Source organism: Polypterus senegalus, chromosome 4, assembly GCF_016835505.1.
Source record: "Polypterus senegalus isolate Bchr_013 chromosome 4, ASM1683550v1, whole genome shotgun sequence".
NCBI lineage: Eukaryota > Metazoa > Chordata > Cladistia > Polypteriformes > Polypteridae > Polypterus > Polypterus senegalus.
Window position 1 is genome coordinate 233471721 of NC_053157.1, and position 24852 is coordinate 233496572.

Below are 24852 nucleotides of genomic sequence, written 5' to 3' on the forward strand. Positions count from 1 at the left end.
TCTTACTCCAATATTTATTAAAGATACATGTACAGTATTTAATATGAGAAAACTAACTACCCCTGGACACCCCCACCCCAGTGCTCCTTGTCCATATCACTCAAGTGTCTCACCACGCAGTGGCTACTCGTCCTTATAGAGCTGTTTAAACTCAGTTTTGGTTTTTTTTTAAAGCATGAAATACTCCATTCAGGTTCTGTCCCAACATCTCAATGTGGCACAGGTTGGTTTATCCAAAAATTCTAACTTTGTTTTCTTCACCTCTGTTTGTGGAGACTTATGTGCTTTGGATTATCATCTTGACAGATAAACCATCTGTGCTTCATCATCCTGCTCATAACTGGGTGGCCCGACTTCATTCTGGGTATTCAGTCCTCGGATAGACAGCTGAACTCCAGAATCCTTCAAGGGTCTCAGCTCCTCCAGATCCTTTATGCAAGACGTGAGATGTTTGACAGCTGCAATGAGGTTATTTTTGGTTGAGGGTAAATTATTATAAAATTACAGCTGGTCTGTTTGGTATTTTGAATTCTTCTGGAACTTTGCTGACCTGTGAAAAACTCTTACCACATTTAGAACAGCAATGCAGCGTTTCTCCAGTGTGAACTCTTGTTTTAAGAAACCACTGCTGACAGAAAATCATTTGTCCCATTCAGAACAGCAATGAATGTGGTGGGCTGGCGACCTGCCTGGGGTTTGTTTCCTGCCTCAGCCCTGTGATGGCTGGGATTGGCTCCAGCAGACCCCCGTGTCTCTGTAATTAGGATATAGCGGGTTGGATAATGGATGGAGAACAGCAATGAGTTTTTTTCTCCAGTATGGATTCTCGTGTGTCTCTATTGGCTTCTCATTTTTTGCCATGCCATGGAGATTCCCTTGAGGGTGGATTTCCATACAAAGTCTTGCAGTCCAGACAAGAATTAGGATTACATGTCAGGTATTGCTGTTCTCTTACACTCGCCCCGAGGATGTGGTCCAGGACCTCCTTTATTCCCTGTACATCTCCTTTTGTAATTCATAGGAGGTGACGGTAACTTGCAGGACATCGAGATGTGCTTGTGGGAGGAGTGGTGGCTCTGAGGTTAGGGATCTGTGCTGGCAATCAGAAAGTTGCCGATTCGAATCCCGTAAAATGGCAGAAGTGACTCTACTCCCCTGTTGGGCCCTCGAGCAAGACCCCAAGTGTTTTGTCCTGGACGTGATGTTAACCTGCATCCAGCCCTGCAAGCTGGTCCAACTTGTGGGGGTTGGTGGCAGGACTGGCACTCCAGCCATAGTAAAAACAACTCCCACTGTTCCAGTGTGGTGCTGAGGCGTCACCCGCCCCAACCCAGATGTTTTTTTGGACGGTGAGCCCCAGCCTCTCGAGATGGGTTAGAAAGTTTCACTTGAGAATTCCTCTTGATTTCAGCACCACTGGTTGAATTTTGAGGGTTTAATTCCACATTTGGAAAGTCTATGCTTGCACCTTCTGCTGTTCCTTTATGTTATCTGTCCAGCGTGTGTGTCGTTTGCCTTCCGAACAGCGGACAGGTCTCTCGCCACTGTGAATTCTTTTTATGGCTATGATGGCCACGGTTCTCGTTACTTCATTAGGGATGACAAAAAGGTTTTCAGGGCAGTTCACTTAATTTTTGTCTCAACTCTTCCCTGGGTGCCATTGCAGGGTGCAGTGACAAGTTCACAGGTAAAATGGAAATTAAAACTTTACTAATTACATAATAAGTACACATAATATTTGTTTAACCTGACAGGAAAACAAGACAGTTCAAAACATAAATGGAGCCTAACAACATCTGTCCATCAAGTAGTTGGTGAACTATAGAGAAAACCCACAAGAGCTTTTCTGAAGCCAGGTTACAGCTAGTACGAACGCTGATGCATACCTTTTTGTAAGAATCGCTTCTCCACATTTTGAACACCAATGAGGAATCTCTCGGGGTGAATTTCTCCAAATGGGTTGTGTGGGCTAACAGTCACACTTCAGGCAGTAACATTTCCGTTGCACCGCCATAAGTGCTATTTCTGCACATTGGCAGCGAAGCCTTGTTGTAATACCTGAATTGTTCCCAATGATGCGTCTTCTTGTAGCTTGCACAGAGTGATGGTAATTGGCAGGGAGACCAGAAATCCTGGAAGTTGCTTTTCATCAGGCTTGTTAACCTCAGTGCCCCGGCACAGTATCAGCTTTTGTTTTTTCATGGCTAGCTTAGATTTGATTCTTTTCTCTCTCGTGTGAATGTCCAAGTGGTAATTGAGGCTTCTTCTGTGTGAAAATCGTTTACCACATTCAGGACAGCAAAACGGCTTCTCTCCAGTATGGCTTCGTGCATGCTGTCGAAGAGAACTGCTGGCTGAGAATCGTTTGCCACATTCAGAACAGCAATATGGTTTCTCTCCTGTATGAATTTGTGTGTGCTGCCGACGAGCACTGATATCCCTGAATGCTTTCCCACATTTAGAACATAAATATGGCCTTTCTCCAGTATGAACTCGCATGTGTCTCTGGAGACTGCTAGGATTAGCACATTGTTTGCCACAATTTAAACAGCGATATGTTTTTTTTTCTTTGTTGTGAACTCTTGCGTGGTTCTGAAGATCGCTACTATCAATGAATTTTTTGCCACATTCAGAGCAGCAATACGGTTTTACTGTGGTGTGAATGCTTGTATGCTTCTGAAGATTGCTACTGTCAGTGAATCGTTTCCCACATTCAGAACACACATACGGCTTTTCTCCAGTGTGAATTCGTTTGTGCCTCTGAAGTGCGCTACCATCACAGAAACGTTTGCCACATTCCAAACAACAGTGAGGTTTCTCTCCAGTGTGGCTTCTGATGTGACTCCGTAGGCCGCTTTTCTGTGTGAATCCTTTACCACATTCGCTGCAACGGTAGGGCTTTTCTCCACTGTGAACTCTCATGTGGATATGAAGCTTACTTAAAAATGAGAATCCTTTACCACACTGGGCACAGATGTATGGTTTCTCTCCAGTATGAAGTCGTGTGTGCCGCAGAAGTGCACTGTTATTGGGGAATTGTTTGCCACACTCTAAACAGCAGGTGGGTTTTCCATCATTGTGCACTCTTTTGTGTCTGTATAGACTGTTTCTATGTTGAAATTGTTTGCCACATTCTAAACAGGCATATGATGTCTGAGTTGGGGGAATCGACTTATCTTTACAGTCAGATTTCTTTTTAAAGGTTTTTCCACACTCCGGACTGGTAGATAAAGCATCACGCACTTGTTGCTCTTCAGTGTTGTTGGCTTCACTCTGTGTTGGCTTGTCAGCAGGAAGAGAACTGCAAAATAGAGAGGCTGAGGTCAAATCCTCCGATCCTCTTGTTGATTTCTTCATCTTCTTCTTGTCCTGTTTTTGTTGAAGTCTGCACTGGAGAGAGGGCCGAGCAAATGAAGATGGGGAGAAGCTGCCATTCTTCTGGAAATCTGCAATAATACAAATATTTTGGTCATTTTATTTTTTTCAATAAATCACTATAAAAGACGTATCTGTCACACTGGTTGGTGTTGCTGCCTCACCCCTCATTCCTGCACTGTCCACCACATGTATAGCCTTTCATGTTCTCCTGGTTTATGTTCAGTTTCTCTATTTCCCTCTCATATCCCATAGATGTGTCTGCTGTGTTAATCACAGTCTGGTGTGACTGAGGGTCTGCCTAGCAGTGGACTGGCATCAATTCTCAGGTTGATAGCCGAGTTCCTCCAAAGGCTACCCGAGACTCCAGGTTAAATAATGGATGGATGGGACCCGTCAAGTGGAGCTGACAAAGTGCATCTTTCACATGGATTGAGCCAAACACAAGTTCAGTCCCTCGATGTCCAGTAGTCACTATTGTCCCCCCTTACTCATTGTTATTTTCATTGCTCATGCTAAGCCTTGTTTTCTTGTTGCTCCTCACATCTTTTAAAAAGACCCTTCAGTGGACATGTCATCTTCAGGGATAGACCCAGCCCCAGAGTTCTGTCACGTTCTGGTGATACAGTATATAAGGGACTGGGTGGGCAGATGGCCTACAGCAATGGCAGCCTTCCATGTGAATTTGGATTTTATTTTCTCTTCTTCTGATTAATTTGATAAAAAGGAGATGGTTTAAAACCTTCATTTATTTCTGTCTCTAGCTCTAGATGCAGGTGCAGAGTGCTATGACAGTTCACGGGTTAAAATGCAAATTAAACCTAACCCTAACCCTTTACTAAGTACACATAATAACACATATTTGTAAACTACATACAAATACGTCCATCTATACCTTCTCTTATATTAATAAGGCACAGCTGCTTATGGCTCCAGCTTAGTGCTGTGAAATAACCACAGAGGGGCCGATGGGGAGGGATGCTGACCAACAGCAAGTGGACAGGAGTTTTTGTCTGCTGCATCACGGCTCCAATGTTCTGGGATCAAATATGGCAGCCAGAAGTTGTCCACAAGGACTTCATGGGATCTGGAGAAGTTGCCCCCCACATTTCGCCCCAGATATTTTTCCTATCACCTACCTGGATCATTTAAACTTTTTTTTTTTTTAAATATTATTACCTGTATTTTATTTTTAAATTTGATTTTATTTTAAATCAAAATAACGTTCCATAGAACTAGAGTTACTGGAGTTTTTCCGTCAGCACTTTAGTGCGTCTGAACACACTACGGCTGTTAACGCAGTGTGCGTTTGCTGTTTTCGTCGCCTGGTGCTGAAGAACAAGCAGCACGTTCGCAGGCCATGCAATATCAATATATACGCCACCGTGCCACACACCGCCCTGTATAATATTATATATATTTACAATAGCAAAAAGAGAGTTCTGTCAATAAGAGGGAAAAGAAAACTGGTAGATGATGACAAGCACATTTACGTGTTTTTAAAGAGAATGGTAGGTGAACAACACGGAATCCGGGTCTGTGAAAAACGTTTCACCTGCAAAGGGCGTGCTTCATTTTTTGGCAATGTTAACATGTGCATTTATTAAGCCAAAATAAATTACAAGATATAAAAAAAAATAGGTGCATTATTTACATTTCTGTAACTCACTCATTATCTACAGGGGGAAAATTGTCAAAGGCGAAATGTGGGAGGCGAATTATTGGGGGCGAAACGTGAGGGGCGACTTTTCCGTAAACCAGACTTCAAATGTGCTCCATCTGCACAAGTCGTCCCCAGCAGACTCCCGTTTTCCTTTAACATTCTTAAAAGCCATACGGGTCAAGTGGACTTGGGGGCTCTAAGGTGGTCCAATGTGGGTGGGGAGTGGGGGAGTGAAAGGGCCCAAGATAGGCCAGACAGGACTGGTACCCCCTACAGGCCCAGCGTGTTAAGCTTTGCCATCTGATGTCGCTGCTCCTCCTCCTATTTGTGACCCTGAATTGAAATGACAGTGCTTGAGAATATTATGGGATGGAACGTATAGAACAGATTTTTAGGTGGAAAGTGACTCCTTGAACTTTCCCCCCCACCTACTCAGTTGGTGTACAGTACATTATATAACACTCGGCATAAGGAAAGTCCTGTGACCTGAGCAAAATACGGATGGATTTCCAAGTTTGAGGAATCCACTTTCAGAGTAAAACGTCTGTCTGTCTGTCTGTCTGTGTGATGTGATGGGAGTCTGTGGACACGACCGGCACACACAAAGCAATCCATCTGAATAACTCGGGGGGGAACAAAGCGTTTGAAAAGGACAAGTGACGCTGGTGCAAAACCACTCCTGCAGATTTAACTGCACAGAGGTAATGCTTTTATGAGGCATTTTATTTTAAATTAATTAAATGTGTGTAAGCATGTGTGCACATTAATTCCCCATATATGATATATAGCATATAGATATATTTTTTTAAGATGTGTTTATTATACTTCACTAGCAAAATACCCGCGCTTCACACCGGAGAAGTAGTGTGTTAAAGAAGTAATTAAAAGGAAAAGGAAACATTTTAAAAATAACGTAGCATGATTGTCAATGTAATTGTTTTGTGACTGTTATGAGTGTTGCTGTCATCAAGGATTTGATTCTCATTATTTCTTTCAGTCAGGTTCGTATTTGGAGGATGAGTTGTGTTCAAGTTACATTCCGTGTTTGTCAATCGTTGTAAAGATAACAGGTTTCATTCATCGAAGTGTTCACTACCCAAATACTACTACTACTCGTGAATCTAAGATGTTTAACAGGCATTCCTGGTATTGAGTTGTGGATTTGCCTGCGAATATTTAGCAGCAGCGTGTCTATGAACTCAATTTAAAGTTAAGCTTTACACCTTGCTTTCCTATTGATATGTCTACAGAGGCTTGTTCAGCGTCAGAGGGTTGTTCCTTTCTTACTGCATCAATAAGCAGCTCGTCTTCCTCTTTATCTGAGACATCACACACTGCATGCACGGCTTTACCTTTCCCACTCCTGCCAGTCAGTCAGTTCATGTGAGCCGCTCGGAGTACATGCATCGAAGGTTCTCAGCTGTGCTTGTGCTATCTCACGCGATGTCCACGGCTTTATTTAATGTTAGCTCTGACCCAGCACTTAAAAGTTTCTCTCGCACTTTCGCTGAGTTTGTGCCAAACACTAGTCTATCCCTGACCATCTCATCTTTGTTTGCATAAGCACAGTCCTTCACCTGCGAATATTTAGCGGCAGCGTGTCTATTGGATTGCTGCTGACGGACGGCCTTATATGGGCAGGCACTCAATTACGTGGGAGGCGTGACGATGAGGGACGCAATTTCACATCACAAGGCGACCGAGCTGCAGGCTATGGCCGTACAGTAAAATATATACGTAAGTAGGTTCCAGTTATGACCATTACACGTAGAATTTCCAAATGAAACCTGCCTAACTTTTGTAAGTAAGCTGTAAGGAATGAGCCCGCCAAATGTCAGCCTTCTACCTACACGGGAAGTTGGAGAATTAGTGACGTGTGGAAAATTCAATATGGCGGCCGACACTGGCGTCATACCACCGAAATAAGTATGTACATCGGTTTTGGTTAGCGCAGGGAAGCCGCCTACCAAATTTCGTGAAGATGGGGCCATAAATAAGAAAGTTCAACATGGCGGACGTTGTCGACCGTTATGTGTAGAATTTCTAAATGAAACCTGCTTAACTTTTGTAAGTAAGCTGTAAGGAATGAGCCTGCCAAATGTCAGCCTTCTACCTACACGGGAAGTTGGAGAATTAGTGACGTGTGGAAAATTCAATATGGCGGCCGACAACTGCGTCATACCACCGAAATAAGTACGTACATCGGTTTTGGTTAGCGCAGGGAAGCCGCCTACCAAATTTCGTGAAGATGGGGCCATAAATAAGAAAGTTCAACATGGCGGCGTTGTCGACCGTTATGACCGTTAATGTAGAATTTGAAATGAAACCTGCCCAACTTTTGTAAGTAAGCTGTAAGGAATGAGCCTGCCAAATTTCAGCCTTCTACCTACACGGGAAGTTGGAGAATTAGTGATGAGTCATGAGTCAGTCAGTGAGGGCTTTGCCTTTTATTAGTACAGATTAAATGTAATGCTGCTGATGTTTTACTGCTAAAGTTACAGTTTTATATGGAAAAGTCACATAGTGGAAACTTTCTGTTGAAAAGGCAATACAGTATTTTATATGTCGTTTCCCTTTAATTAAGTTGATGTCCACCTTCAAATTCATTAGTCATTGTGAGTGGCCTGTACGGAGTTAGAACTTGCCCAATCAGGGGGCTTCACTTTGAACCTTATAGATTAGTGTGTTGGCATCTTAACAGTAGAGTAGGAGCTTCATGTGTCAAACATGAATGTTTGCATAATTATGTATGTATGTATATATTTAATTGTTTACCCTTAAAGTATGTTGTTTATGTGTTTAAGTTCGTAATTTAGGTATATATTATTTCAGTACAGTTTCTAAAATATAGACATTTTGAGGTAACTAAAGCATAGTTGAACAGACTCTATTTGGAGTTTCACACATATTGTTCGTAATGGAATTACAGGATTAGTTTCCTCATGTATAATATATGTATACATTGAGAATAATTTACTTATTTAAGTTAAGTAAATACTCTGAAGTTTTACGTTCTTGCAATTTCCCCGATTTGATGTTATCTTGAGTGTAGTGCGCCATCTAGTGGACGCTGTTAATAACTATTGTTAACAGTGACACTTTTAAAAGAAAGAAACTGTCATACCTAATTTATGTTTATTAGTTATTTTAGAGCATGCCTTCACATTTATGTAGCTTTGGAAGATATTAATCAATAGATTTTGGACATCTTCACCCATCTCTGGCCCGAAGTGTGTAGTGGTTGTAATTTTAATCCTGAACCAGCTTAGTTCTTCACTGCACTTTCAGTTTTTTGCCTTTGCCTAAACTTTCATGGTTAACTTCTTGTTAGGTCATCTATGGTTAGTCGTTATGTACTCGAGCAGTCGGTCTCTATTCTTGTATCTCACTCCCATTTCCACCTACTAAAACCATCAAGTCCAACACTGATAGAACCTGTAAATGCTCTCGGTTTTACTTTCTTTGATCCTATTACTTACTTATTCCGGTACTCTTAGATGACGGCTGCTCTTCTGCTTCTCTTCCGTTTCCGTCTTTGATTTTCTCCTCCGACTCCAAAAACTCCGATTTTACTTCCAGAGAACCCTGCTGGGTACCCAGCTGTCCCGTGCCAGTCACCCGATGCTGTAAACTGGAATGAGAGTCTTCGGAAATCTCTTGCTTGAAAACATTCCCAGTTTCAAGATTTTGCGGTTCAGGACGAACAGAGAAATCTTCCAGATCTTCCACTTTAACAGCAAGCAACTCCTCCTTGCACTCTTCCTCCTCTTTGAAAACAGAAATTTGCTCTTCACAGTCCTCCAGCTTCACACACGTGTTCTCTGATGTGCCCCATTCACAGTCCTCCTGTTTAACCGCTGGCAGTTTCTCACTGTTGGCCGAGGCCATCCTTCGTGTAAATCTCTTCTCCACCCGCCAAAGCGTATTCTCTTCTCTGCTAAGATTCGACTCTCAAGTGGACAGCCCTGGCCTGTTGGCCATTAGACACCCCTTTGCATGGCCGCGTGAACTGGGAAGGAGGCTCCTCTCTATCTGCCAAAATAAAAGAGACAGAACGAGTTCACATAATGACTTCAGAACATTTCAGAGTTAACTTTCGTTTTTATACAAACACAGAAACCTACTCAGTTTTTATTTGAGATATGAAATGCTTTGAACCCTTCATGTCAGCCTAAGAAAAGTCTCAGAAGATTTGGAGTGAAAACCTATATGATAGGAAGACAAAGTCCAACTTACGGAAGTAAAACAAAGAATGAGGAAAAGGAAGAGAGTTTAAAAATTCAGGCTCTTCCATTCTGAATCATTTCCTACTGGTAGCGCAGGTCTACTCAAGTCTGGTCAAAATGTAACACAGACAGATTCGGTCTGGATTTGACCTAAACTAAGACCACCATTTCAAAGAGACTCGACATGTGATGCTTTGATATGCCGCTCCTCCAATTCAGTGAGATCAACAGAAATGCACATTCAGGTAAACACGTTGTCACACACGCACAAATAGGGGACAGCCAAAGGGCTCGACAGGGCAGGAAAGAGCGGAAGATAGGGGATTGGAATGGAGCACTAATTCCCTTTCATCGACAGAAAAACGGAAGAATAAAACACTCCTACTGGGTGCAACACTCCTGTATCCACCTCCATAGCGCTAAGTACAGAAAACTCCTCTTAATCGCCTCACTTCTGGTCTCATCCTGATGACTTCAGTTCCGTCCCTCCACTTCTGATGTCATCTCCATCTTCTTCAATCAACCTCACATTCGCTTTTGATTTCATTTCCTCCCTGCTAATTGCACTTCCTGATACACTTCCATAAAAGCTCCGAGAACCCATTTTGTTGTTGTCAGATGTTTGTTTTGCTTCATTTTGACCTTTATTTGGACAACTGGAACCTTCAGCCAGTATACGGAGGAAGCTCCCTAACTCTTAATCTGTTTCTTTGTGTTCTTATCTTATCACAACATATCGAGTCTCATTTAAAATAATAACAAGAGGTGGGCCGTCTTGTAGAATGGTGTTCTTGTAACAACTTGGAGCTCAATGCTATTAAGACATTGGAATTGAGGATTGACTTCCTCCGACAAGTCACTAACACTCCCACCTTCGCAAATTAATGGTCTGATGGCATCTGTGGTTCAGTCATTTAAATTCTGGGGGACCACTAATAGATTAAAATGAGACAAACACATCCCCTTCATCATCAGGAAAGCCAGGCAGAGACTGTTCTTCCTTTGCCGGCTTAAGAAGCTTGGCATATCAAGGCAGATATTGTTCAATTTGTACTCCGCACTCGTTGAGAGTATTATGACCTCCTCCATTACCCTTAGGTTTCCTTCTGCCTCCTCTCTTTCTAAGACTCGGTGGCAGCAGGTGATTTGTCCAGCTGGGAAAATCATTGGTTGTTGTCTCCCAACATTAAAAGATCTGTTCATCTGCGCACCGATAAAGAGAGCAGGAAAGATGGCAACTGACTCCACCCACAAAGCAGCAGACTCTGCCCACCCCAGCAGCCATCTGCTCATTCGCCATCACAGAGGATGATGCAGGTCTATCGTGACCCAAACTACACGCCATCTCCGCAGCTTCTTTCCTCAAATTATTCAGATCCTACATAAACTTGCGTAGGGTTATTCCTAACTGTTTGTGCAACATATCAGTATCACTGGTAACTGTGCTGCTTGACTCTTGGTAAATACTTCATACTTGCTCAAATTGTACTATTTCATTTCTATATTATTTTGTATAGTTTTTACATTCTTGTATACAAAGTATAGGGAAAGTATTGCAATCATCCAAAGATTCAATGTCGAGATTTTGATTAATCGCAATGTTTTAGACCTCTCCAACTTTCTGGTATACAAAGCATAGGGAAAGTACTGGAATCCATCAAAAAATTCCATTTTGAGATTTTGATGAATCTCATCATTATGTCTATGTATGTATGTGTGTGAGAAAACGATAATTTGAGTTTGTTTTTACTGAGGTCACCCAAATTTTGCATACGGGTATTAAGTACATTTCTATCAATGTCTGGGCTATTTCTGCTAACCAGAAGTGTATTAAACTAGTTAGCTTTAAGCAATGTAAGAATTATTAAAGGCTTGTATTTTTCTTTTCATCCAAGTAGTTAGGCAGCACCAGGCTTGTCCACTCAAGGCTGTCAACAGCTTAGCCCTTATCAGTGAAGTTGCACACTGCCGCTTGCTGGCACGGCCATTTATGATTTTAGCCTTAAAGGACACTAGGGTAACAAGTAAATTGAATTGAAGTTAACTGAATCATTAATTGAGTAGTCCAGTTTATCCATGTGGGCCCTCCTGATTCCGCGGAGGTTGATACGTCACACTCGTCTTTTCATTGGTTCCCTGTAGCAGCACATATCAAGTTCAAATTATTGAGAATTACCTGCAGAGTAATCAGTGAGCCAGATTTTATATATATATATGGATAGATAAATATATACTCGCCTGACCTAAACCCCATAGAGAATCTATCAAGAGGAAGATGAGAGACAGCAGAGCTAACAATGCAGACGAGCTGAAGGCTGTGATCAAAGTATCCTCCTGGGCTCTAGAACACCTAAGCAGTGCCACAGGCTGATCGCCTCCATGCCACACTGCACTGATGCACAAGGAGCCCTGACCGAGTATTGAGGGACTACATGGACAGACTTTTCAGTAGGCCAGTATTTCTGGATTAGAAATCTTTTCTTTTTTTTTTATGTAATATTCTAATTTTCGGAGATACTGAATTTAGGGTTTTTATTACCTGTAGGCCACAATCAGCAAAATGAAAAGAAATAATCATTGATTTCAATGATTTTCTGATTTATTGAGATGCACCTGTGTATGTATGAGCATGGGAAAGATGCTAAATAAACAAAATGTTTATTTTATTTATTATATATATATATATATATATATATATATATATATATATATATATATATATATATATATATATATATATATATATATATATATACACACACATTGATACTTCATTAATCCCAAGGGGAAATTCACATAATCCAGCAGCAGTATACTGATACAAAAAAACAATATTAAATTAAATAGTAATTAAAATGCATGTAAAGGCAGACAATAACTTTAAATTAATGTTAGCATTTACTCCCCCGGATGGAATTGAAGAGTCGCATAGTGTGGGGTCTCCTCAGTCTGTCAGTGGAGCAGGACGGTGACAGCAGTTTGTCTCTGAAGCTACTCCTCTGTCTGGAGATGATCCTGTTCAGTGGATGCAGTGGATTCTTCATGATTGACAGGAGTTTGCTCAGCGCCCGTCGCTCTGCCACAGATGTTAAACTGTCCAACTTTACTCCTACAATAGAGCCTGCCTTCCTAACAAGTTTGTCCAGACGTGAGACGTCTTTCATCTTTATGCTGCCTCCCCAGCACACCACTGCGTAGAAGAGGGCGCTCGCCACAACCGTCTGGTAGAACATCAGCAGTATCTTATTACAGATGTTGAAGGACGCCAGTCTTCTAAGGAAGTATAGTCGGCTCTGTCCTCTCTTGCACAGAGCATCAGCATTGGCAGTCCAGTCCAATTTGTCATCCAGCTGCACTCCCAGATATTGGTCTGTACCCTCTGCACACAGTCACCTCTGATGATCACAGGGTCCATGAGAGGTCTGGGCCTCCTAAAATCCACCACCAGCTCCTTGGTCTTGCTGGTGTTCAGGTGTAAGTGGTTTGAGTCGCACCATTTAACAAAGTCTTTGATTAGGTTCCTGTACTCCTCCTCCTGCCCACCCCTGATGCAGCCCACAACAGCAGTGTCATCAGTGAACTTTTGCATGTGGCAGGACTCCAAGTCGTATTGGAAGTCTGATGTATGTTGGCTGAACAGGACCAGAGAAAGTACAGTCCCCTGCGGCGCCCCATATATTATATATATATATATATATATATATATATATATATATATATATATATATATATATATATATATATATATATACAGTGGTGTGAAAAACTATTTGCCCCTTCCTGATTTCTTATTCTTTTGCATGTTTGTCACACAAAATATTTCTGATCATCAAACACATTTAACCATTAGTCAAATATAACACAAGTAAACACAAAATTTAGTTTTTAAATGATGGTTTTTATTATTTAGGGAGAAAAAAAAATCCAAACCTACATGGCCCTGTGTGAAAAAGTAATTGCCCCCTGAACCTAATAACTGGTTGGGCCACCCTTAGCAGCAATAACTGCAATCAAGCATTTGTGATAACTTGCAATGAGTCTTTTACAGCGCTCTGGAGGAATTTTGGCCCACTCATCTTTGCAGAATTGTTGTAATTCAGCTTTATTTGAGGGTTTTCTAGCATGAACCGCCTTTTTAAGGTCATGCCATAGCATCTCAATTGGATTCAGGTCAGGACTTTGACTAGGCCACTCCAAAGTCTTCATTTTGTTTTTCTTCAGCCATTTAGAGGTGGATTTGCTGGTGTGTTTTGGGTCATTGTCCTGTTGCAGCACCCAAGATCGCTTCAGCTTGAGTTGACGAACAGATGGCCAGACATTCTCCTTCAGGATTTTTTGGTAGACAGTAGAATTCATGGTTCCATCTATCACAGCAAGCCTTCCAGGTCCTGAAGCAGCAAAACAACCCCAGACCATCACACTACCACCACCATATTTTACTGTTAGTATGATGTTCTTTTTCTGAAATGCTGTGTTTCTTTTACGCCAGATGTAACGGGACATTTGCCTTCCAAAAAGTTCAACATTTGTATCATCAGTCCACAAGGTATTTTCCCAAAAGTCTTGGCAATCATTGAGATGTTTCTTAGCATCGAGACGAGCCCTAATGTTCTTTTTGCTTAACAGTGGTTTGCGTCTTGGAAATCTGCCATGCAGGCTGTTTTTGCCCAGTCTCTTTCTTATGGTGGAGTCGTGAACACTGACCTTAATTGAGGCAAAGGAGGCCTGCAGTTCTTTAGACGTTGTCCTGGGGTCTTTTGTGACCTCTCGGATGAGTCGTCTCTGCGCTCTTGGGGTAATTTTGGTCGGCCGCCACTCCTGGGAAGGTTCACCACTGTTCCATGTTTTTGCCATTTGTGGATAATGGCTCTCACTGTGGTTCGCTGGAGTCCCAAAGCTTTAGAAATGGCTTTATAACCTTTACCAGACTGATAGATCTCAATGACTTCTGTTCTCATTTGTTCCTGAATTTCTTTGGATCTTGGCATGATGTCTAGCTTTTGAGGTGCTTTTGGTCTACTTCTCTGTGTCAGGCAGCTCCTATTTAAGTGATTTCTTGATTGAAACAGGAGTGGCAGTAATCAGGCCTGGGGTGGCTACGGAAATTGAACTCGTGTGATACACCACAGTTAGGTGATTTTTGAACAAGGGGGCAATTTCTTTTTCACACAGGGCCATGTAGGTTTGGATTTTTTTTCTCCCTAAATAATAAAAACCATCATTTAAAAACTGCATTTTGTGTTTACTTGTGTTATATTTGACTAATGGTTAAATGTGTTTGATGATCAGAAACATTTTGTGTGACAAACATGCAAAAGAATAAGAAATCAGGAAGGGGGCAAATAGTTTTTCACACCACTGTATATATATATATATATATATATATATATATATATATATACACACACACACACGTGTATATGTATGTATGTATGTATGTATATGTGTATATATATATATATATATATATATATATAAGGTGACCTGGGTTTGCTTCCCGGGTCCACCTTGTGTGGAGTTTGCATGTTCTCCCCGTGTCTTTGTGGGTTTCCTCCCATAGTCCAAAGACATGCAGGTTAGGTGCATTGACAATCTTAAATTGTCCCTGGTGTGTGTGTGTGTGTGTGTGTGTGTGCACGTGCCCTGCGGTGGGCTGGCTCCCTGCCTTGCGCCCTGTGTTGGCTAGGATTGGCTCCAGCAGACCCCCGTGACCCTGTAGTTAGGATATAGCGGGTTGGATAATGGATGGATGGATAGTCGATTCCACTTAATTGGGCCACTGGTTAATTGGGGCAGCCACTTATTTGGGCCAAATCTCAAGGAATGAAAACCAAACTAATACATAATTTAAACACTTAATTGGGATAACATTCCGCTTAATTGGGACAGTAGCAGATGCGTGCTGCCACTCAGTCATCTATCGTCGCCCATCGAAGAACCACGAGTAGGTTCAGCTAGTACAAAATTAGAGTGGAGTAGCACATATCTGCTTAATAGTCTACCATCACCACTACTGTACCGTATTCAGTTACCCCTACAACACCTCACGTGTATTTATAACGTATGAGTAAACTTGTTTTTATTGGTTTTATTTAAAAATTTATAACCCTTGCCAAGATGCCAAGAAATGATTTTACATTTTCAAGTAAAATTGCTTTGCTGGATAAAATTAAAAGCCAGCCATTTAATGCAAGCCATCGTAGGCTCGCTGAGATAACTGATGTACCAAAATCTACCATAGTAGATCATAACAACAAAATCAACTGTGTGAGGAATGGGCATTACGGAAAGGATGAACAGGAACATCCAAAAGAAAACATGATGGAAAAGATCCAGAAGTTGAAGAAGCACTAGATCAATGGCTTTCTATAGTTAGTGGGTGAGGCGTGAATATCAGCAGCCCAGTATTGAAGGCGAAGTCAGAGGAGATCACTAAAAAAGTGGGGCGCAACGATTTTAAAGCAACTGATGGTTGGTTGTCTCGATGGAGAGCAAGACACAATATCAAATTTTAAAAAGTGCACGGTGAAAAGGGCATCGCAGATAATGCAAGTGCTGAAAAATAGAAAAATATGAAAATTCCTACTTTTTTAGAGAACTTCTGTGTAGATGACATTTGCAACGCTGATGAAACCGGCCTCTATTACCGTATTACTATTTTTTCTTCACAGTTTATATTATTTTTCTTGTAATTTATATTTCTGTTCAGTAATTTATTAAAATTTTGAAAAAAAATTATTTATTGTTTAATTTAATCTGGAATTTGCTTAATTGGGGCAGTCGCTTAACTGGGCCAAAATGTCCTAGTCCTACTGTGTCCCAATTAAGCAGAATCAGCTCTCATATATATATATATATATATATATATATGTATATATATATATATATATAATCTATACTAATAAAAGGCAACGCACTCACTAACTCAATCACTCACTGACTCATCACTAATTCTCCAACTTCCCGTGTGGGTGGAAGGCTGAAATTTGGCAGGTTCATTCCTTACAGCTTCCTTACAAAAGTTGGGCAGGTTTTATATCGAAATTCTACGCGTAATGGTCATAACTGGAAGCTGTTTTTCTCCATTTACTGTAATGGAGATGAGCTTGAACGCCGTGGGGGAGGAGTTTCGTGTGACATCATCACGCATCCCACGTAATCACGCAGTACATAGAAAACCAGGAAGACCTCCAAAAGCGCTGAAGAAAACATGCATTATATAATTGAGAAGGCAGCTAAACAATAAGAAGCGAAGCGAGTGACATATACAACCATATTCATGAGTTCTGCTACTTGCGAAACAAAGCACGATGTAAACCTACACTTTAAATTAAGTTCATAGATAGGCTGCCGCTGGTGTTTGTAATTTAGTGCCTGCCCATATAAGGCCGTCCGTCAGCGGCAATCCAATAGCAAACTGCCACTAAATATTCACGGGTGAAGGACTGTGCTTATGGAGAGGAAGATGAGATGGTCAGGGTGGTGTTTGACACAAACTCAGCGAAACTGCGAGAGAAAGTTTTAAGTGCCAGGACTAAGGTAACATTAAATACAGCCATGGACATAGCACGAGATGGCACCAGCACAGCTGGGAACCTTCAATGCATGTACACCGAGCGGCTCACGTGAACTGACGCAGTGCACAGATAAAAGCAACAGTTCCAAAGAGCTGAACAAAACCGAATTACACAATTGAAAAGGCAGCAAAAAATATGAAGCGTCTGATACATAGAATCATATTCATAAGTGCAGCTACTGTGGAAACAAAGCACACGTGGAAAAAGTCAATGTCCCGCTAAAGGAAGACAGTGTAAAAAACCCGTGCATGCAGTGTGTCAGGTCTCAGATAAAGAAGAAGACGAGCTGTTTATTGATGCAGTAAGAAACGAATCGATGAATGAAACCTGTCATCTTTACAACGATTGACAAACACGGAATGTAACTTGAACACAACACATCCTACAAATACGAACCTGATTGAAAGAAATAATGATAATCAAATCCTTGATGACAGCAACACTCAGTAACACTCACAAAACAAATACTGTATATTGACAGTCATGTTACGTTATTTTTAAAATGTTCCCTTTTCTTTTTCTAGCTTTTTTAACACACTACTTCTCCGCTGCGATATGCGGGTATATATATATATGTATATATATATATCCCGATCTACATACTCGAATAATGGATACTTTATTCGCCATCAATGATTGTTTTGGTAAAGCCATACTCAGTGTATTCATTAGATGAGCGGTAAAAAGTAAGAGCGAGGGAGGATGACTTATTGAGGCATGCAGGCTGTAGTCTTGCGTCAACTCTATCTGAATTGCGATCACATTTGAAGAAATATATCTTTTCAAGTTCTATTTAGTCCATATGTGTCAAACTCAAGGGCAGCGGGCCACATCCGCCCGGCGTAATTATATCCGCCCGCGAGATCATTTTATATACTGTATTATTGTTATTAATGGCCCGAGTATATGAAGCGCTGGTAACACAATAAACTACAGATCCCATAATGCAGTGCTTCAGCTGCCTTGCGAACACTTACGCGTTAATCAAGTCTACCTTATGATGCTGCAAGTTATTGCGAAGCTAGCTCACACGATGCTGAAGAGAAAAGTTGATTCTGAAAATAGAGCCTTTAAAAACCGATGGGAGGCTGAGTATATGTTTACTGAACCCATGTGTCTCATTTGTGGAGCTAATGTGGCTGTAATTACAGAATTTAATCTAAGACGGCACTATGAGACAAAACATCAGGGTAACCTGAAAGACCTGAATGCAATGCAGAAGATACAGAAAGCAGAAGAATTAAATAAGAATCTGACACTTCAGCGGACGTTTTAACCGTGCACAATCACAAAGTGATTTCAAGTGAAGCTGCTTTTATGGGAGACACAAATGCACCAGTGCACCTTGCCCCACTTTTCCTGTTGCCAAGTAATGTTAAACCAAGTCGTCACTATGGTGTTCCCAAATACGCACTTTGCTGATAAACTGAGCGCACTGAGTTTGCACGGCGCTTTGGTGACTTTGAAGAACAAAAAAAGAATTTTGAGTTGTTTTCGCAACCCATTTGCTGTCGATGTGGAAACTGCGCCTGTGCAGATTCAGATGGAGGTGATTGAGCTGCAGTGTAATGGCACACTGAAGGCAAAGTACGATACTGCAGGGCCCGCACAGTTTATTCACTCCATTCCCGCAGAAATGCTCCAGTTCCGTCTACATGCGGCTCGAACCTTGTGCATGTTTGGTAGCACATATCTGTGTGAGAAGCTCTTCTCAGTGATAAAGACTAACAAAACAGCACACAGGAGTCGCCTCACTGATGAGCACCTGCAATCCATCCTGAGAATCTCCACAACACAGAACCTCACACCAAACAGAAACGAACCTGTGGCCAAAAAAAGATGCCAGGCGTCCAGCTCTAAAATGACATATGAGCAAAGACAACTGAATGATTTGATTTGTTATTGCTGAAAGGAACACATTTTATTGATATTTCCAGGTTTTGTTATGCAGCATGTTCATATTTGAATATATTGAATATTTGAATTCATATTATAATTTTGACAGGATATATTTTTATGGAGAGCAAAATCTTTTGGGATATTTAAAATCTAAGTTTATTTTTTATATAAAATTACATAAGAGTAAAGAAATTTGAATGTTTGTTCTTTTAACGTTTACTTTATTTCTAACTTGTATAATTTAGACAGGATATATTTTTATGGAGAGCAAAATATTATAAGTTGTTTAAGGTTTGAGTTGATTTATTCACGAATAATATTCCTGTCTGTTTTTACCATTCCTACCAAAGATATTTCTGTCGACTAAATAAAAATTCCTTCTATTTAAAATTTAAATAGAACTTGAACAAATACGATAGTTCATAATATCCACGCAGACTTGCACATAAGAGCGGGAGTTATGCGTTTTAACAAGCAGCGTATTGCACTGATACGAAATAGCTGTGTGTGTATATATGTAGATATGTATGTATATGTATATATATGTTTATATATGTGTGGGTGTGTGTATATATATATATATGTATTTGTGTGTGTATGTATATGTATGTGTATATATATGTAGATATATATATATGTATGTATATATGTGTATATGTATAGATATGTATATATATATATATATATATATATGTTTATGTGTGTGTGTGTGTAAATATATATATATATATATATATGACAACAACACTCATCACTCATCACTCACAACAGTGACAAAACAATTACATTGACAATCATGTTACGTTATTTTCAAAATGTTTCCTTTTCTTTTTCATTGCTTCTTTAACACACTACTTCTCCGCTGCGAAGCGTGGGTATTTTGCTAGTATATATATATATGACCCACTGATTGCAGGTAATCCTCAATAATTTGAACTTGAAAATTTACTTTTTGATGATATTCTAATTTATTGAGATGCACCCCCACCCTGCCCAACTTCCTGCCTAACTTCCTTCCTTCCGACTAAGGTCTTATGTTCCTTTTTGCCCACTCAGGTCTGGTGATGCCAGCTCTGTGTGGTATCAATTTTCAGTCCAGACTCTTTACATGTGTTGCTCCCAATTGGTAGAATGAGCTGCCCACCTTCATTCGGTCTTGTATTGTGTTTTAAGATTTGTTTCAAGCCTATTCTGTGAATTTCTGTCTGAGATAAGCTGTTAAGATTTTGTAATCTGGGAATTGTAACTCACATGTTTTGTGTTTCCAAGTTCTTCACTTTTGATGATCAATTTTGTATCCTTGTCCCGTAACACTTGTTCCCAAACAGTCCCAACAGACTTGATCACGTTGACTTTCTTTGTAAGCCGCTTTGAATAAAAGCACCTGCTAAGCAAATAATAATTAAATGTAAGTGTCAAGTCCAAACCTAAGATAAGCAGAACCTACTTCACTTTGTAAGCTCCATATGATCACACAATTTGAAGACATTCAAAGGAACAGGACAGGGCAGGGTGTAGTAGAGGACAAATAAACATCAAGAAGTCACTTTATAACTAACTTAATAATAATAATAATAATACATTTTATTTATATAGCGCCTTTCCCATGCTCAAGGCACTTACAGAATTTAAGAAAGAACGGTAAGTTACACAGTATATAGCATTGTACAAACCAGATAAATAAATAGAGAAGATTAAGATGGTAAATTCAGAGAAATTCACACACAGGTTACATGAGCATCTTGACATAAACTGAGAGAAGGATAATAAAGTCAAGTAGAGCTAAAAGCCTTCCTGAACAGATGAGTTTTAAGTTGTTTTTTAAAAGAACTCATGGAGTCAGCTGATCTGATTCATTTCGGTAGGTCATTCCAGAGTCTGGGCACTCGCTATACAGCTGAAGGCCCTGCTGTCACCCATGGAGTGAAGATTAGTGTGGGGCACAACAAGATTGCCAGAATAAGAGGACCTTAGTGGGCGGACAGGCACACAGAGTGATGGAGAAGGTCACTGATGTAGTTTGGCGCGATGTTATTTAAGGCTTTGTAGGTTATTAGTGGGATTTTATATTTGATTCTGTAAGACACAGGGAGCCAGTGATGGCGGAGCAGTATGGGTGTGATGTGCTCGTTGCTGCTGCTGGTTCGAGTTAGGACTCTTGCAGCTGAGTTTTGAATAAGCTGGAGCTGTGATATAAGATTAGAAGGGGCACCTGCCAGAAGCGAGTTACAATAATCAATGCGGGACTTGAGAAAAGCAGGGACAAGTTTCTCAGTGTTAGAAAAGGAGAGGAAGAAGCGAACACGGAGGTGAAAGTAAGAAAGTTTCTTAATGTGGTTTATGTGGGCGGAATAAGAGAGGGAGGAATCAAAAATGACACCAGGATTCTTTGCAGTAGAGGCAGGTCTGATGAGATCACCTCCAAGATGGACTGGGGACGGAGCTCATTTTATTAAGTTGCACTTTAGTCCCAATTTGCAGGAGTTCAGCTTTCTTGCAATTTAATTTTAAAGAGTTCTGCTCCGTCCAGGTTTTAATTTCACTGAGGCAGGTTGTGAGCTGAGAAGGCTCTAATGAAGTTCCACTTTTAACATTGAAATAACAGCTGTTCTCAAAGTCGTTTCTTCTGAAACCCACACACAAACCCCCCCAACCACACACCCTCCTTTATAACGTGAAGATTATTACTGGCAACTTCCTCCATTATGTATTATTTCTTTTACCAACCGAGTGACAATAAACGTATCACAGCTGCATTTGACAAATACAAGTACCTCTGTAGACCCACCAACTTATACCAGACAATTTATCTCACTGAAGTTCAGATTTTTCACTCCACCAGACTTGACACACACAGCACTACAGGTTTGACTGAACATCTTATCAATATGTCGCCCAGCAGGATCACATAAAGGGGGGATTTGATTTGAAGCTGACGATCAAGGATCAGCTTAACCGAGCTAGGTCAAAGGTGGGCAAAACATGGGACAACCCGTTTAGATGGGGCCTCACAACAAGTGCCGAATGTCTCTATGGTGAGCCCACCCAAACAATGGACCACACTCTCCACTAATGTTCCAGAATCCCTACATGTACCGATGAAGATCGTAAGGATGCTAATGACAGTAGCAATGTAAGATATGACGATGATCTTCCTTCCAATAGCCTTTTGCTGCGGACCTCTAAATATCCACTCAGGAGGTTGTCACTTTATATTTATTTGTTAGTGATCGCGCCTGCTTACACTATGGTTAAGATTAGGATTGGGGGAGGAGTAATCCGACGCGAGTCAAGTAAACCACGTGACAAAAAACCTGTAATCTAATTGGCTGTCCAGTAGGGCTACTCAAACACGGAGCTGCGGAGCTGAACCCGTCTCCTTCCTTCTTTCTCCAAACCTCCTCCTGTCAGTCCGCCCCTTACCAGACACACCCCCCTTCTCCCGGTGCTCCACCCCTTTCTGTTGATTCATATTTCATCTCTGCACGTCACAATATAAAAGGATCGCTACGAGAACGAGTGTGAAGAAATGAATGTCTGGAATGACATCGCGGGCCTGTACACCGCGGTGTGTACAAAATGGCACAATAAAGCTGTTATTAAAGTGAAGCCCTTGCCTGCCGTCACTCCATCCGCCATTTACAGACATGTCCAGCCGCTTCAACACTTTTGAGACCAACCGAGCCAGACTCTCTTGGTCTCTTTGACATGAAGGCGCCACTTTACGTATTTATTTATTTACACTCGGAAACACGTCACAAACGTTAGAAGGTGCCCCGATTTTGTTTTACGTCACAGCCATGCGCTCCTCCGCTCTCTTACATCCAACCCCGGTTTAAGTACGTCCGTTAATCCAGCCCTGTCCGCATGTCATCTCCTCCGGTGCGCTATTTGTATTGAAAATGCCGTTTGAGAAAAAGTACTCGTGAAACTTCTGTGTATTCCTCCGGGCGGAATGACGAGCGAGCGGCTTACACGACGGAGTGGAGACTCGGCCGGCGTGAACGTAAACAGGGGAGTGGAAGTGGGCGCGGGGCCGCTCAACGCCAAAACAGGATTAACCTGACAGACTGCCGCGACTCTTTCCGCATTCTTCGCCACTCGCCGCCCTTGAGTTCTCATCCTCCTCGACGTTCCCTGGCCACTTTCATCTCCTCTTCCAGCCGATATTCCCTCCCCAGCTCGATGTTCTCGTTTCTTACCTACACTCCTCCTCCACTTCACCGCTCTCAATCTCTATTTTTCTTTTTCTTCTCTTTTTTGTACTCGCTTGTCTCTCCTGAATCTCTTTATGGCACTCCAAGCCGTCAGCCAGCGACATCAAACAACGAGAAACAAAACAAGTCATCAATGAGCGACTCTTAGGAGACCACAAGTAGATTAACACTGCCATCTACTGGACGGAGGGAGGATTATTTCTAAATGGTTCTTTTTTACTATCACGTAAACAAAAGTATAGGGAAAGTACGGTATTTAATCGTCCAAAGATTCGATGTCAAGATTTTGATGAATCTCGACGTTTTAGTCCGAAAATACCATTGTTTGGAGTTCTGTCTGTGTGTTTGTGCATGTAAACACGATAACTTGGCTACACTTTCACTTAGGTCAACCCAATTTTGCATACAGACAAGTATTAGGTACAAAACGTAGATTTCTATCAACTTCTGGGCTATTTCCATTAACGGAAAGTGGTATACCTGTTATTCATGCAGCTTCAGAGTCCGATTTCTGCAACTTTACTTTTATAATAATTGTTCAATATATTATTAATTTGATTTGATGTTGACGGTTCTTTAATATACATAATATAAAAATGTAATCATTGTCTTGCAGTTTACTCCTCAAGTATCCAACCCAATATCTGAATATACGAGAAAGTCTAGGGGAGACCCACTCCCGATTTTTTCTTCTTTTTTTTCTAGTTTGCCTACAAAGTCATTTATTGTATAAGTTTAACCTGATTGCATTAAATTTTGTTTACTTCAAATTAAATAAAAATAACTAAATAAGAAAATAAACACAGGCAAAAAAAAAAAAAGCCTAGCCGCTCAAGAATGGGACACAAGAACTAAAGTCGCATGAAGAAAAAACGGCAGCTGCCTGTAACTTATACCTTAACAAAGTCAGCTGGAGAAAAGGGTATCACTAACGGGGGGTTAGCCTTCAAGGGGGCGTTTCCACCCACCTCTCTTCTCTCAGTTCAGGTCTGTCAAAACATCTGTGAGATCCAAATTCCAATCTGGAACATCATTCTCGTTACTCTTAATGCAATTCTTAAATTCTTAGACACATTTCACTACTAAATTGTGTTGATGCATTCCTCATCTGACTCTAACAAGTCATCAAAACAGTTTATATTTTGGTCAGTCAGAACTCCAGATCTCTCGTTCACCTTAACACTTTAACATTTTCCAGCATTGCATTATTGTTTTCAATCAACTTACTTTAAACTTTTTTCAAATATGTATGAAAGAGCAAAGCCAATGACACACAGCCAGTCTTATTAATAAATTGCCCTTCAATTGAAAGCAAATAGAAACATCTGCTCTCAATCTCAAATCACAAGTACATGTCATGGCACTGCAGTAATTCCCCACCAGCATGTATGATGCTGGGCAGCACGGTGGCACAGTGGATAGCACTGCTGCCTTGCAGTTAGGAGACCCGGGTTCACTTCATGGGTCCTCCCTGCTTGGAGTTTGTATGTTCTTTCCATGTCTGCGTGGGTTTCCTCCCACAGTCCAAAGACATGCAGGTTAGGTGCATTGGCAATTCTAAACTGTCCTTGGTGTGTGGGTGTGTGTGCCCTGCAGTAAGCTGGCACCCTGCCCGGGGTTTTGTTTCCTGTCTTACACCCTGTGTTGGCTGGGATTGGCTCCAGCAGACCCTGTAGTTAGGATATAATGAGTTGGATGACGGATGGATGTATGATGCTCATGAGTCACCTAGTGAGTAGAGCTGACAATGGAGCAGGTACCAGAACCAGGCTTTGTGAGAGGACCTGGTGTCCGGATGCACAGTATGGCAAGGGGGAGAGGAGCACACAGAGGACAGTGTCAGGGAATTGATACCATGGGATGTATAATGAAATAACGGCAATAATTGTGGACCA

The 24852-nt window shown here is 41.2% G+C and overlaps 1 protein-coding gene across 3 annotated transcripts; it reads right to left on the reverse strand.

Moving 5' to 3' along the window:
• LOC120528128 (gastrula zinc finger protein XlCGF26.1-like) lies at nt 1-23072 on the reverse strand. 3 transcript variants are annotated; one of them, XM_039752175.1, is made up of 4 exons: nt 22943-23072; nt 19992-20124; nt 8518-9070; nt 1-3446 (listed from the first exon to the last, which is right to left on the reverse strand). In XM_039752175.1, the coding sequence occupies exons 3-4, from the start codon at nt 8924-8926 to the stop codon at nt 2020-2022; spliced, it is 1836 nt and encodes a 611-aa protein (XP_039608109.1). In that variant the 5' UTR covers nt 8927-9070; nt 19992-20124; nt 22943-23072; the 3' UTR covers nt 1-2019. The 3 variants fall into 3 exon arrangements, with proteins under 3 accessions (XP_039608109.1, XP_039608111.1, XP_039608108.1); XM_039752177.1 differs by having other exon boundaries at nt 8518-9066; nt 19992-20127; XM_039752174.1 differs by having other exon boundaries at nt 19992-20127.
• Nucleotides 23073-24852: the final 1780 nt, after the last annotated feature.

Bases quoted from the DNA above. Each gene is read 5' to 3' on its own strand.
- LOC120528128 (XM_039752175.1), bottom strand. From the start codon at position 8,926: ATGGCCTCGGCCAACAGTGAGAAACTGCCAGCGGTTAAACAGGAGGAC. The intron at 3,447-8,517 runs GTAAGTAATAGG...GTATTATTGCAG, and splicing joins ATCTAAGAGTACCGGAATAA to ATTTCCAGAAGAATGGCAGC.